Source organism: Phasianus colchicus, chromosome 13, assembly GCF_987193195.1.
Source record: "Phasianus colchicus chromosome 13, bPhaCol1.hap1.1, whole genome shotgun sequence".
In the NCBI taxonomy this organism is placed as follows: domain Eukaryota; kingdom Metazoa; phylum Chordata; class Aves; order Galliformes; family Phasianidae; genus Phasianus; species Phasianus colchicus.
The window spans coordinates 5031245-5046651 of record NC_143448.1 but is presented as its reverse complement, the minus strand read 5'-3'; the positions used below and the strand labels follow the sequence as shown (position 1 = coordinate 5046651).

The 15407-nt window shown below is 37.0% G+C and overlaps 1 protein-coding gene across 6 annotated transcripts in view; it reads left to right on the top strand.

Moving 5' to 3' along the window:
• The window catches only part of FTO (FTO alpha-ketoglutarate dependent dioxygenase), a 228494-nt gene that overhangs the window by 126514 nt on the left and 86573 nt on the right, over positions 1-15407 (top strand). The window contains exon 9 of one of the 6 annotated variants that reach the window (XM_090149891.1): positions 12812-14304. The exons of the other annotated variants lie outside the window; for them this stretch is intronic. Coding sequence (XP_090006017.1) covers positions 12812-12977 — 166 coding nt within the window. The 3' untranslated portion in view covers positions 12978-14304. Of the gene's footprint in view, positions 1-12811; positions 14305-15407 lie in introns of those variants that run through there. 6 annotated transcript variants of the gene reach the window in all.

Here is a 15407-nt window from a genome sequence, read left to right as displayed (position 1 = left end):
CTCTCTGACAGTTATAACTGACATTTGAATAATTGGATTAATTCAGAGAGGGGCAAATCCGGTATTGATGACTGAGCTTGTTCTATGTATTTTTTAACTTAGGGATGGAGCTGAATGGTTTAATTATTTAAAGGGCGCATCATGCAATATAAAATACTGTGGTTTTGAAACTTTGGTCTGTATCGAAGGAGGGAAAATATTTGCATTACTTCATTCTTTACATTTACAGGCTAAAGAAAAACGTAGCGGATCTTATTGTTTTGTGCTTTTTAAGCCAACGTAAAGAAACTGGGAGAGATGGAAATTACCCTTTGTGGCCCAAAGCATCAGCAATGGAAACAAACGCCATTGAATTGACTAGATTCCAGTCTTTTTTTTTACAGACGTGTAAACCCTCAGTAATAATCACATTACTTAGCAATTGCAGAATATTCAATTCATGCTATTGCATGAAGCATGTCTTCCAGTTTTCTAAAACCACTACTAATCTCTTATTTAGTCTTCCTCTTTCCATGAGAAAATTAATACTTAAAGTAAATGTTTTTACTGCACCGAAAGCATGCCTAGGAAGTCTGGCTGCTCTCAGAGGCAGCTGAGAACCCCATCTTGGTCGTGGCTGTTTATCCAGCAGAGCATTGGTGGCATTAACACTCAAGAAAGAAGTACTGATGCACAGCTTATGATATTAGCAGCCTGGAAGTGAGGTATGAAACATGCCTGTGAAATGACATGTGCACAGATGGATGCAGGTATGATTTAAGACAAGTTCAAATTCTTTGTAAAGAGTTAAAGGATTTTATTAAGGTATTGAAATATTTTTATCTTGCAAAACAACCCAATTACATCTTTCCTAGGCACACCTTTTTGCCTTAGTGGATTTACATGTTACATCATCATAAATTCTGCTAACATAGTTTTGTTTTCAAAAAGAAATTCTTTTGTGTATGATTCTACCACTGTAGATGGTAAGCAAACATACTCTTTAAGATAGTTTTGTATAGTTTTGTATATTGCAGTCCTGAGGAGTTTCTGTACATTCCTGAATGCTTTATCATTTGCTTTGCAAACAAGGCAGTCCAGCTTTCTTGTATCCAGACTCGCATTCCTTTGGGAATTTTCAAAGCCTTTTAAAATTATGGGGGTTTTGGTGGTAGTTTTTTTTTTTTTTTTCTGGGGCAGTCTAAGTAAGTCCCAGGAGTGAAGTTGCCATCTGTCCTCTATATTAAAAGAATCTTCTATATTATATACCTGATGGCCTTGTCCCAGAGATAAATGTTGATAATTAAAAGGACAGCATTTGTCCTTTATTCTAAATAAAAATTTGTTGTTATCAGCAGTTACAAAGCATTTGAGTAATTTGAGGTTATTTAAACTTGTATTTCTAGGCTCTTTGTCACTTTGAGGTTTCTTTTTCATTCCAGAGTTTTGATGAATATTGGAAATATATGGCATAGTGTAATAATCTAAGCATGTACACGTATGCTTTAAGGAGGGCTGAACAACTCCTGTAGAGTAGAGAGAAATTATTGTTGGAGAGAAGTGGTAGGGAGCAGAGAAGGCAGAGGGTTGAGAATGGGAGATCTTGAGACAAACACCTATTTGGGGATTGTTTCCTCCATGAAAATTCCAAGTTGGAGACTTCACCTTTCCCGTCAGGAAAGCGACCTATTTCATTGCACAAACTTCCTTTCCAATACACGTTTGCCCAAGAACAATTCTGCATCTCTACCCTTCAGCTGTAGCTCATTAGTGCCCATAGTTGCTCCCAGTGGTCCCTCCGTTCAGTGAATATCACAGTGCACGTGCGTTCAGAATACAAAGTACCCATGTTCTGAACACTGTGTTTCTGCAAGTCAAGAGTGGTAATTTGTAAGGAGCATCCATGTTCGTGTCTTCGACACTGTGTCTGTTTGGGGTTTTAATACACTGATGTAAAGAGGAACGTGTCTGCCATAAGAGTGAAGGAAAAACAAAGGCGTTGATGTTGCTCTAATAATCCCTTGTGCTGCTCTCCCCTCCCGTGGTAAGCAGTGCCCTGCCAGCTCAGGCCAAGGATCTTTATAGCTGTTTTGTACAGGGCTGGACAGCAGCAGGTACCAAAAGAAGAAAATGGTTATAAGAGAAGCATAGAGTGATTTTCTCTCTGGATACTGATTCAGCTTCAGTGATTTGGGGATAACAGTTTCTGCTGCAAAGATGTTATCTTTGCATTTAATGCTCCTGCACGGATATTTTTCTGAGTGAAATTATGCAATTATTTTTTACTTGTGTAGACTTTTAATATTTACAAAAGCTTCTGTATATTAAAAAAAAAAAAAAAAAAAAAAAGTTATCTCCTTATCTCCTTTCACTCATTTTTCTTATATGAGCAAATAGCTAAAAGTGATTCCCTCAGTAAGTTCATTTATTCAGCTATGATTTTATACAGTTCCGTTGCATCCTCCTGTTGTGGTAACTTTTCTGTGCTGAGCAGTCTGTAATGTAATCATTCTTCAGAAAACCTCATTCCATGTCTTTGGTAGTGCTGTTTGCTCTTCTTTCCTCTAATTGCAGTGTATCTGCCTTGAGGAGAGGAACCCAAACTAATTCTTGGTGCTTCAGCATCTAACTATAGACAAGCATCACCTGTGCACTTAGGAGTTTATTTTTCTTCCTAGGTTGAATCTTTTGTTAAATGAAATGTAGAAATTGTCCTAAATGATTTTAATTATTATTTTCACAATCATGTAGATGTCTGGCCTCTTCAGACATAAAAGCGTGTCTTCATTCAGCTGTGTGCACCATTAAATGTACAAGGTGGAGTCCAATGAGAGTTTATTTACCCATCACAGGGAAAAGAATGAGGATATTTATGATCTTGTTGCTAGGCAGAATTCTGGTGTTGTGGTGTCGGTGTACATGCAAAGGAACTTCAAATGTCTGTTCTAAATTGAGATTGTATTCTGACTGGAATACCTGGGATACAGAACATTTAGCAAGAAGTTAATTTAAGGAGCTGGGCTAACAGGAGTCCTTAAAAATCCCTTATTCCTGTGCCACTTGGCAAAGAATGCATTGTACCACACACACCAGCCTGTGCCCTGTTCATGGGGCAAGGAAGAAGAAAGCTAACACTAATTACAAGGGTAGTTGCATACACTGTGCTGTATAACTCAGGTTGGGTATCGGGCAGAACATGGGGTCTGTAAAAGTTCTACGGGATTTTTTAAGGCTTAAAGGATGATCTTGGGTCATTTGGGGAACCACATACGGAGGCTAGAGCTAGTCTGGTTTGTGCCATCGAATAGGAGTGACTGAAAACTACTCTGTGATTGCTGTGGCTTTTTAAACCCAAGTACTATTATCAGAAATGTTTTTATTTCAGAGCTGATCAGTTCATTATTCCTCCTCTAAGTTAAGGTCAGGCGAAGAACTGCTTAAACCTGTTTCATTCACCCAGGTGAGGTACTCTCACTTGTTAGTGTGTGTGCCCTCTGGTGGCACAGCACAGCTAGCAGTCCTGCTGGAGGGCTGGCTCAGTGGTACCCCGACACTGTTTTTCTTTAATTCTTGATAGTGTCCTTGATGGAACATTACAGGAGAAAAAACAAGTGTCCTGATGCTGAATTACTTCAGGGTTGTTTGTATAACCATCTCAACCACCTGCCTTCAGTTCAGTAATATCTACGCTCATCTTATGAAGCGTTTCTAGACCCCAAGTTTGAGATTGATTTTGAATATTCTTCAATTCTGCAGTTTACTTGCTGGCTCCCTGGGTGGAAAATAATCAGTAATGAACTGGCATTTCTTTTTGCCTGAGTTTGGTTTCTTCTCTAGCCACCTTCTCCTGTCTACTGTTGGGATGGGAAAGGCTTGAAAAAGCAACAGGTAATAATGACTCTTAGAAGGTGTCAGAGTGAAAAGTGCTTCCAGATGAAGTCTTAATGTTTGTATGGATTTACCTGCAATTAAAAATTTTGAGGTTATTTCCATTCCAAGATATGAAAAGTGCAGGTGCGAAATAAGCCAACTGTGTATGGAAAGTAGAAAGAGGCCATGTGTAAAGAGTAATAACCACTGCAAAAATATATATATTTATTAATGTGTATATGAATCTATATATGTATAAAGAGAAAAATATCATTCAATAAAACGATGCCCATGCATTTTAGAAGATACTTCTAACAGCTGTGTAAAAACTGACTCACATAGGAGATGCAACTGTAGGTTACAGAGTAGCACACTTGATTATAGCTTTGGAGGTTCATTTTCAAAGAGTGCTGCTGACTGGGCAGTTTTGGGAGTTTGCCACTGGTGTGTACAAGAGGCACACATTAGGCAGTTATAAGTGGCTTTCTTCAAATATCCTTCTTCAGCTTCATAAGAGCTGGTCAGTTTTCTGTTGATACCAGGTTGTAATGATAACAGTACCTTAATGATGAATGATATTCCATAGTGCATATAGAATTGTTAGTCCCTTTCTTCTTCAAATCATCCTTTGCAGTCTTTTCTTTACACAAGATGCATAACAGAATGGGAACTGTCTCCAATTATAGAGAACTTTATCAAAACCTCCTGTTCCTCAATAGCTACTAATGCACTAAGCTTTGTTACCTTAACATTTTCCAATCATTAATACTGATTAGTGAAGGTTTCGTCCCTGTTAATAGAGGGCACATTTTAAATTTTAGATCATTAACATTTAAATAGATTTTAATTGTGAAATGTAACAAATTTATGCAAGTAAAGATTCAGTTTCTTCAATTAATTTACGTTTATGCATTGAGATCTTTCACTAAGGCTATTCTCATAAAACTTTAAGGGTCCCAGAAGGATCTCTAGTTTTTAATCTGTTCGTTTTACTCCTCCTTTTTTCTCCATATTATGCCTTTAAAATTGTTGGTCTTTTTTTCCACATAGTACTTAACACAACATTTATTTTAATCTTTTGGGCACAGTTTTGTTCCAGCAGATTTGTTTATAAAAAATGAAGTAGAATCTAAAGATCTGTGTGTGACTAGATTCTAAATTTGTTTTACAAGTTTGGGAATTGATCATCATCTCCATTATACACATACAGAAAAAATAAGTAAGTGCCCAATGATGGAACAGACAAATGGAGCAAGGAACCAATATCTGGGAATATTGTTCCATCCTCACAAGATTCAGAAGCCCAAATGCAAACAGGTGAAATTAGTTTGATATTTTTTCTCATCCCCCTCAGAAAAACTCAGAAATGTTGTGTTCTTATGTACTACTTTATCTCAGTCTGGTATTCCTCTGGAAGAATGTTATCTAGGGTGTAGCTACTTTATAGCTGCTACATAACATATAAATATGTAGAATAAGTTTCTAAAAATTCAGTATGAAGTTACTTAGTCAAACTGATAAGTTAAAACTGACTTATGTGGTATAAAGGTAAAATACAGTATCAATCAGGGACAAGCAAGATGGAAGAGAGGGGAACATCTCAGACTCTGTAATGAACAACAGGAAGAATATGTTATATAATATCTTAAAATATTACATTTCACTAAGAGAGGAGAACAGTTTCTTGCTTTTCTTAGAAACAACTGATCAGCTCATCATTGCATATGTATGCTCCCAAATAGATCACTGGAGAAAAATCAGAAAAACAATTTGTATGTTACTATATGTTGCTATATCACGTTCTGTGAAGTAATTTTCTGCATTCCTTAACTCAACATGCAAAACCATAGACTCAAGGGATTGTAGAAAATAGATCAATCCTTTAAAGTTTTTAAGTTGATAAGAAATTCAGAAAGAGATTTTGGGGACATCACAGCCAGACATTCAGTGCATGTAGGAAAAATAAAAGCTGAAGTAATCATTGAAGAGGAAGTTGAGATCTAAAATGTGTGGTTTTTTTTCCTCATATTAATAAATATCAGTGTTTTGGGAAGGCTTTGCCAGTAAGGATTGAAAAGCTGAGAGAGAGAAAAGAGAAGGAAAGAATGGAAAAGAAAGGGTGTGAGGGATGAGGCTAGTAGTCAGTTGACACAAAATATGATGGAAAGGACTCACTACTGGAATATACTAAACATTAAGGAACAAAAGTGTATACATTTCTGGGGGGTAACCTGACTTGTGGTACAAAAAGCAGCTTGTGCCAGAAGGTGTAGTGTTTTTCTTGGTAGTGATTTATCCTGTCAGACAGTATTGATTTTAATTGTGTAAAAGGTATGACAGAAAAAACAGCAGCTTCAGTGTGATGCTGGTTACCAACTCATGGTTAACAGACCTCTGGGTACAGCTGTTGGCTTCAGTGCTGGCAGCGTGCAGAATTGGAGTTACTGTCTGTGGGTGAGAGAAACTCATTTCAAAGTGTGCTGTCCTGGTAACTGGGGGAGGATGTGGAAATCTTCACTGGATCAATTTCTTTACTTTCTGATAGCAGTCTTCTATATGAGAAATTAAAAAAAAAAAAAAAAAAAAGCAAACAAAGCTACAGAGCTTGAATTAATATGCATAGAGGAAATTGAGCTAAGCAAGAAAGGGATGAAAATTACCTCAAAGCTTAAAAACTGTAAGAATGTAAAACAAAGGATATTTCCCCCACAGACATAGAGTATTTTATAAAACAAGTTTTTATTTAGCATTTCAGCAAAACATTTGCATTTCCATATTTATGATTCTACATCTGTCCATCACCAAATGCACACATGATTTTATGCCTTTGAGTTTGAGCTTATGACAGAAGTCAATCTGATTTCCAAGAAGGAAAGTCTTTCATAATAGAGCATCTTGTTAGTCTTGGGCTTCTGCTAATGTGAAAATAAGAATATTTACTGCATAGGGACTGAGTTCTACACATAAAATATCTATGAAGGAAATAAATGTTTAAAAATGTGAGCGGTAAAGTTGTATTGGCACTTCAAAATAAGGTCGGAGGCTGGTTCGTCCTTTAGAAGTATCTGTGTTCCAATGCATATGGACTGCATGCACTGAACCTTTTGAGACAAAGTAGCTACTGTTACGTTATTGCAATAAAAAAAAAAAAACACATAGGGTATTTGATTTCAAAAGATCTTAAGATTTCTATAAATAGTAGTATAGAGTTCAGTATTATGAGAAAATGAATGTTTTCAGAAAGATGATTTATTCTATCCAGACCACATGGAAAAGGCACCAGAATAACATCTGCCTGGCAAGTTAGTTCATAGTACTTTTAATGAAGACAATCTCTTTAACAATCTCTTTAAAATGAGCAAGAAAAAGCAGTGCTTCTGTGAGATAAATTTATCTTTTTTCTGGTTGAACTAGAAAATATAAAAATACATAAGAGTGTACTTCAATCTGTATGTACTTACCTTAATGCACAAAAAGAAGGGATGTGCAACATGACATATGTAGAGGACAGGAGCTCCTACAATCTCAGCAGCCTGCTGTCATCAGCTAGGATTCCTCTTTGTTCTAGGTTGCATAAGGGAGGCTGAAAGATACCAAACCCTTGCTTCAGTATTCATGTACCTTATATCAGGGATGTGATGTGATCTATCATTTTAAGACAGGCTACTAAGAATAATAGGACTTTCTATTAGTCCTCTTTCCTGCTTGTTTACAATGGCAACAGCGAGAACTCAGACCTACTTCCTGACTTTGCATAATCCCCCCTACTGGTTTGTGCCTTAAGAGCAGTGTTGTGTTCTGGCTTCGACTTTTCTTTTGAAGATTATTGATTTTTATACATAATCAAAGTGTGTACTTTGCATTAATTTTCTGTACGTATTAAGTCCCTGTTTGTGATGTCTGGATGCATAAAAGAAAATGAAGAGCAGGTCATTAGCAAAGCACAAAAGAAGGGATATAGATTTTTGAGGACTCTAGATGAGAATTTCACTTGTGTCCCGTGATGTATACTGAGTACCTGTAATTAAACGTTGAGAGATCTGAACTTCTGTTGACCTCGCTGGGAACTGACGTTGTTTCAAGTGTGTCTCCTATCATTTAACCAACGCCCAGGTTTCTGCCCTGAATTACACGTAGGTTTGTGTAAATGGGTAGGTTAAGTAGTTCGTACTCTTCACTCAAGTTGTTCTGCCTTCAGAACTGCTGATAGATTAAACACATGTTGAGTTGTGCTATCCCTCTGAATTTGCTGTAATTCAAGATTTAAATTCCAAGGCTCACAGTGAGAGTACAAGAGGTGTGTTTTATGAGGGAGTGGCCTCCTTGAGTTAGACTGGAATCTGATTGAACTGCTTCTGGTGTCAACAAGACAATCTCACAGGAAAAGTCATCCCCAGATGCTGTGGAATTAAATATTCTTTTTAAGCAAATGGTAACTTTATAGTTATAGGTACGTATGTATGCAAAGTCAGGTGTGTGAGATGCAAAAACTGGTGGCTGAATTTCCTTCTGAAATCTTGTAAGGGAGCTGAGGTTCTGTCAGATGAGAGGAAAACAGAATGATAAATTCAGATGTTTTGATACTAATTATCTAAGAGACTAATCAAGAAAAGTTAAGACCTCAGGAGAAGTCAAAATTATGTGAATTTGAATATTTAAATAATTTCCTTGGTACTGAGAAGCTGCTACTTCTGTCCTGTTTAGGTTCTCTTTGTTGTGCTTGTGTGTTAATGTAATTAGCTTTTTATTCTTGTAACATTTAATTCAGGTTCAGTGATAATTCGTGGCCTACAGGTACCAGGGGCATCCATTTAAAATTAATGTTTCAATCAGCATTATTCTCAAAAAATATTCAATATTATCCTTAACAGTTTAATACAAAATAGTGACATGCTTCTGCAAGTCTGTACAAAGCTTTGCTCACCAGCTTCCATCAGTCTGACCTAACAAGTAAACAGAAATGAATCAGGATACAAAAAATTGCCTCTAGCAAAGTGCAAAAGAACATGTAAAACCTACACATTAACTGCCTCGTGATGGTAGATATCAATTTCAGTGTCTTCTGTCCAGTTACAAAAGTCCATACAATTGGCTTGGGAAGCCACATGGTAAGATGAGCTCTGCCAAACACAGTGTGAACAAATTAGGTAAATAGAAGTTAGGATTTGTTGCAGATAAAAATGTACCATTGCTTCTTTCTTCAAGTGGTACACTAATAGAAGATATTTGCATATGATGTGCCTGTAATGGAAATACATCGATACAAAATGTTAGCAGTGTATGAAGTTCCTGAGAGTGACACTAGGAATGCAGAATCCTGTGTTTGTACATCCTTTTCCTGACTATCTGCATATGCTTAAGTATTTCTTACTAATGCTATTCATAGTTTTGCATTTATGTTTGGGTTTTGATATTTTAGCCCTTTCTCTTAAATATGTTTGAATGAAAATTAGATAAATTTTCCTTTCTTTCTGACCCAAAAGAGTTCATTCCAGTCTTTCCACTGTACTTGCTGTTTTGATTAGTCCCCTAATAGTAGCTCTAGTGAACACGTTTGCACGGGGAAAGATAGAAATAAATACTGCATCTCTTCTGCAGACTGTAGTCTCTGCTAAAAATAAAGCCCAGACTCTGATTGCTCTGTTATGACATGATTTCTGAGTCCAGCCAGTTCAGACAGGTCTGCCTAAAACTATAATCAAGCTGATTGTGTTGCATTGGTATTCTAATTTTCAATTTGGAATTTTGCTACATAATCTGCAGTAGGTTATGTCTAATCTTTGAGAGCCAAAAGCTTTGTATAAACTCTGGATTTGCCCCCATGTGTCTCTGCTAAACTGAGATGTGTCTTCTGGCTCTGAGTTTGCAGAGACATTAAATTACTGAGTAAATCAATACAGCGTCGTTATGTCACTGTATCTCTTTCAAAGACCAGCTCAAATTTTGTATGCTGTAGCTTTGATCCTTTTCATTTAATTCTAAGTACACTTGTTATTATAGTAACTGTTGTTTGTATGTTATTTTAGCTTTTTACTTAAGTAGCTATTTAGCAATTTAAATGAAAATGTAATTAGGTTACATCTGTTTTACATGCATGTAATACCACGCAGATGTAAACTTATATTAAAGACATATTTTCTTTTTGGCAAAAAGACATAAAAACAAAATTGTAGCAATCATGCAATACATCTTTTTTTTTTTTTTCTTTTTTTTTTCTGTTCCCTGATAGCGTACACAAGATATATTCCAGTGTTTATGTTGTGATGGCAACAGCCCTCTCTATTTTTACAAGAGGCAGCATGGGAAGCTAACTGATACAGCTGCGTATTTTGGTTGTACAAGGACAAGTTTACTGCTATCCTGGTGTAAATCCAACAGAACTCTGTTGTTAAAATTCTTTACCAAACTCATCAAATTCAGTAACTCAGTCTTTTCGGAGCCAAATCCCATTCTAAGGGTCTCCACAGAAATAAAGAATCTTTGTGGGTTTACACCATTATGAATGAAAGTGATATTTGGCTTTCAATAGCTTTATTATAAAGATGAACTTCCTGCAGCACTGATCTCACAAGGTGTTGAGTGCCTGCAGCTATCGTTGAGTTTGATAATTTTTTATGCCCTGGAAAGAGATAAAAGCTATGGATTCAGTTCCAGCTCCCTTGCTCTTTGTATAGGTGCTGTAGTACTGTCTTCTTAACACAGACTTTTTCCTGCCTTGTGTGCTCTTTGCTTTTCTGAATGTGGGCTCTTCCAGGCTGATTCCTGCTCTGTGCTTGCATGCTGCCTAGCACAACATTGGGATTGTGAGACTGGTGGAAGGCAGGTTGTGAGGGTAAACAAGCTAGGGTACCTGGCAACTCCCTACTGATGAGAGTCTCTTAAGCCCTGACAGTTTCTTGGCAATAGCCAATTTGTCTATCAGTAGGCTAAAAATACTGTGTCATCAATATGTTTATTCTGTAGAGCAGCACTGTTTTGAAACCTGTGTTAGTATGGTGGGACTTATTAATTTAGCATTATCTTTACAAGCATAGGTTCAAACTAATTCATGCATTTTACTTGTAGGAAAGGTGTATTTTAGTAGACTATTTTTGCTTAATCATGTATTTAAGATCAATAAGTTTGCCTTTTAAAGAATAATTATTCTCTAAACTTAAGAAAACTCTTGCATGTTTTTCATATTTCTTTCCTATGGACGTTTAGGAGCCTGATTCTGCAGGCATATGAAGACTGCATGGAGACATTGTACAGTGCCAGAGTCAGTATAAATTTAAATTTATCCCTGTTCCTCATTATTAAATACTTTAGGGCTACATTTTGCTGCTCTCAAGGGTGAATTTGATCCAAAGATTGTCTCAGAATAATATTCAAACTGGTCATTTATTGCTAAATTGATAGGAAGCCAGAGAGATTTGGTGTTACAGTATTGCTCAGTCAGGCCTGCTAGCCTTGCTACAGTTTACATTTGTTACAAGGCTTGTATTTCAGTAGTGTGTAACGTGATTGCTCTGAAGGAGCCCTAATGATCCATCCAGAAGAATTTTCTCGAATTTTGTAATGTTTTTACTTTCCCACGTTTGTTTAAATTAACTAAGACCGTGGCTTATCCATGAAAATTCACTGTCCAATTTCCTAAAATTTGCATAAACGTGCAGAGCATTTTAAACATCTTAAGATCTTTTTTCACATACGCTGTGCTTCTATGCCAGGGTCATCATTTCATAGAATTTATCTTCTGTTTTTGTGCTAACTGAACTGCTGCAGATCAGTTTGAGGCATAATGGTGCTCTCAGATTTCTTCCTTGCATTGACAGAGAGGATGAGCTCTGCACAGGGTTGCCCTGCTCACTTCTTATGGCAGCTCCAATAGTAGAGAGCAATGTGCTGTGTCTGCTCCTGGACAGCCCTGTCTTCCTGTATTACAAGCAGAATGTGGCTGCTGTGACTGGTGAGGAAGGCCATCCCAGAGATGTGCTGGTGAGGCCCATGGTGCTCAGGTGCTTGTTCTGGAACCCGCTGCTAACCAGCCCTGCTCCCAGGTGTTCCTTCATCTCCTGGCATGGCTGTGGTGCAAAATAAAGATACTGAGCACGTTTTGTATTTCTAATTAGAAATACCGTGTCTGTGGCAGCAAAGAATGCATCTTCATGATTAATAATTATGAAAGCATTTGAGGTAGCACATGACATATTCCATGTTACAGCACTGCTCTTCGCTGACAAGGTAAACAAGTGTCTGTTGTGACTGCCAGAGTGAGGAAACCACACTGAAACCTGGACTCAGGATCAGATCATGTTTTGCTGACAAAACAAGATTGATTTATTGTGTTACATCAGGGTTAGATGGACCTAGTACTGCTTCACCACATGCTATTTCATTCCCTTGTCTACTAAGTATGCAAGTACAAACAGCTTTAACACAATTCTTTACCTAGAAACAAGCCTGAGGCTTCATCCAAATACTTTTAGCATATGAAAATTGAGCTGCTTTGAACTTGTATGTTTTTGATAACTGCTTGGTATGCTTCCTGGAGGATCACCTGTAGGCTTTTCTTTCCAAATTCTAATCCCTTTGATTAAGTGCCAGGACAGATAGCTCTCATTGAATAACTCCAGTCTCATAATTCTTCCTTCATTCAGGGTTGAAAGGGAGCTGCTCAAGCTTCAATAGGTAAATCCTCAGATTTAGTTAAAGTAATTCAGACACTTAGAAACTGAAATTGTTTTATTCTGAAACAGGGTTCAGATGGGCTACTGAACATTTACATACCACTTGCTGCCAGAAGCTGCAGGATGAGAAAACAAAACAATTTTTTAAAATATATTTTTATTTTTGCAAGAAGGATTAAGAGTAGGAAAACTTTGAGAACCAGACTTTAAAAGACAATCTGGCATGGAAATGTAGACCCAGAAATAGGAGTACAGTTACTTTGCTTGACTGCTCATGTTTTCTTTTTCTGCAGGATCAGACTGTGGTGCCGGGCTAAACATTCCATTCCTTCCTTAGCCCTCCTGGTTAATAACCACCAAAATAGCGAGTATGCAGGGGAAAAAAATCTTACTCTTTTTATCTTTACAAGCATGCCTGCTGGGAACAAACCTGAGCCAGTTCAAGATTCTTCTATTTAAGTGTTTGTGGCTGGAGAGTATGACAGGAAATAGAAATAAACCTGTTAGCTGGCTGATATCTTGCACTAAGAGGTAGTTGTTGCATATACATCTTTGTACACATCAGTTGGTGCAGGTGTGTAATAACGAAGCCATGTGCAGGAGTTATTGTTCACCTAGGAAATAAAAATATTTTCACATGAGTAATTTCTCTTTGTTAATCCTGGTATGACTAGAATAGTTAAGAGAAACTCCAGTCTGTTCATCTGACACTGATTTTCATACCTGCTTTAGCCTGAGAACTGGCATCTTTAGCGGAATGCAACCTGCTGAAATAATAGATAAAATGCAGCATTATAGCACAGTACTAGAGAACTAGCCCGTTCTGTGAGCAAGAGATGGTGCTTCCATTGATTATAACCATACTTTGTTAGATTTGTGCAAAAACAGCTTGGGTGACCAACCATGCACCTTGGCAGCTGTAGACTTTCAGCTCAGTCTTAAAACCAGGGGAGTCTGAAATACCCGTGTAAAAATGAGGTTGGAGGGAAGCTTAGTATGGTGAACCTCTCTGCCTCCCTTATTTATTGCTGCCATGGAAGGCAACAGTGTTATTTCTGCAGCCCTTTGCATGCAAATCATGCTAGACATTTGAATAGACTTGTGTTACCATTAAAAAAACCCGTCTTTGATCAGAATTACAGACCTCAAAAATGAAATCTAAAGAAAGTCAACCTCCACAAGTCCTGGGAAGTTCTTACCTTTCAAAGGAGAAGGATTTTTCAGCCTTTTCTTTCTCGAATATCTTGCTGCAAACAAGCATAACAGTTATGAAGAGCACTTAGTATTATATGTGCTCCTGGAGGAGGTCATCTGTCTAATATGGTGAGGTTTTGTAAGTTCTTAACTCTTATTTTTTGATTTCTTGGCCAATTTGATAAGTTAATCCAGCAGGTCTTACAATTATTATTAGGGCAGTGACACTTTGAGGGTTGTGGTTAATAGGATAATAACAAAAGTAGTTGGGTTAAATAAACTTTGAAGCAGAAAGCCTGAAGGCCTCTTGTTATTGCCTCGTTAACAGGAGATGTCGTTAAGTTATTATTACTGTCCTGTGGTCGTTCTCTCTTATCACTCCTGCATTCTGATCAGCAAAGATAGTCAATGAAATAGCAATAAATTTTAAGAAATTAGATGTAACTGTGCAGGACTATAAACTAAAAATGAAAAGTGTGATTTAACATTTGAGCATACGCCTTTGAAATGGGGAAAGATTCTGCGCGTTCTTACGACGAAGCTTTGGAATGAAAGCTAAACTTTATGACAGATTTTATTACACCTGTAAATCTGAAGGCTTTGCTATAGTTTTTAATTTTTATTTTGCCTCTATAACTGTTTTTATACCCTTTTTATAGTTGACTGGTCCAAGGTTTAAAATAAGTTCTACTGGGAGTCTATGCCCCATTAGACTTTTATAATAAAATGTGGACCTGGCTAAAATAAAACACGATGCCTTAAGAGCAATTAAGAATGGACTTCTGTAGATAACTGTAACATGAAATACAATCGCTGTTTTTATTAATGGATTTGGGAAAAGGAGTTCTGTGATTTATTACAGTAGAGTGGGTTATTTTACATTTTTATTTCTTTTATTTTACATCTCACTTTTCAGAAAACCTTTTAAGACCCCTTGAAATAATCAAATTCTGAGTTTCAAATGTTTATCATGTTAACGTGAGCCTTGGTATCTGTTTTATTTAGGTAGTGCTGTGATGTCAGCTAAGAAGGTGTCTTTTTTTCTTTTTTTTTTCTTTTGCCATTACTCATATCCCCCAAAAGTGTTATTTTTGAGAGAAAATCTTGTTGAATGTTTTATAAGAGTGATAAAATGTAAATGCTGTGCTTTGTACTCTGTGCCATTATAATAACGGCAGGATTTGTAGGACACAGGCATAATCTAGTGGGCATTGTCAAGAACACAAAGCATAGCATCTCATTAACTCTTAGGTTCTTAAAAACCCTAAATACAGTTGACAGACGTTTCTCTAATAGTATAATACTAGTTTCTATGCAAATATTAGACTAAGCTTCTAATAATGTGAAGTCTTTAAGATCTGTGTTTAATATGGCTGACAAATGAATCTGCACTGTTACACTTGGGGAGGTTAAAGTTCATTCATTAAAACACTTAGACTTCGAGCAAAACTCTCTCCTGTTCAGATTTTAATGGAGGGTTGTATGCTGACTGCAAACAAGAGGTACAGATTTGGCCTCAGTACAAATAAGTAGAGGAGGACCAGAGAGTGAAAGGCTGGTGAAATGCTGATGTTTCTTCTCATGTCCTCAAGGCTGTAAGCACTGCAGTGATACTGATGCTGTGCTCCTTTAGAAGCTCTGTTTTTCAGGAATTCTGAAGCCATCTTCTGAGTTTCTGCTGCCAGATCAGTTAGC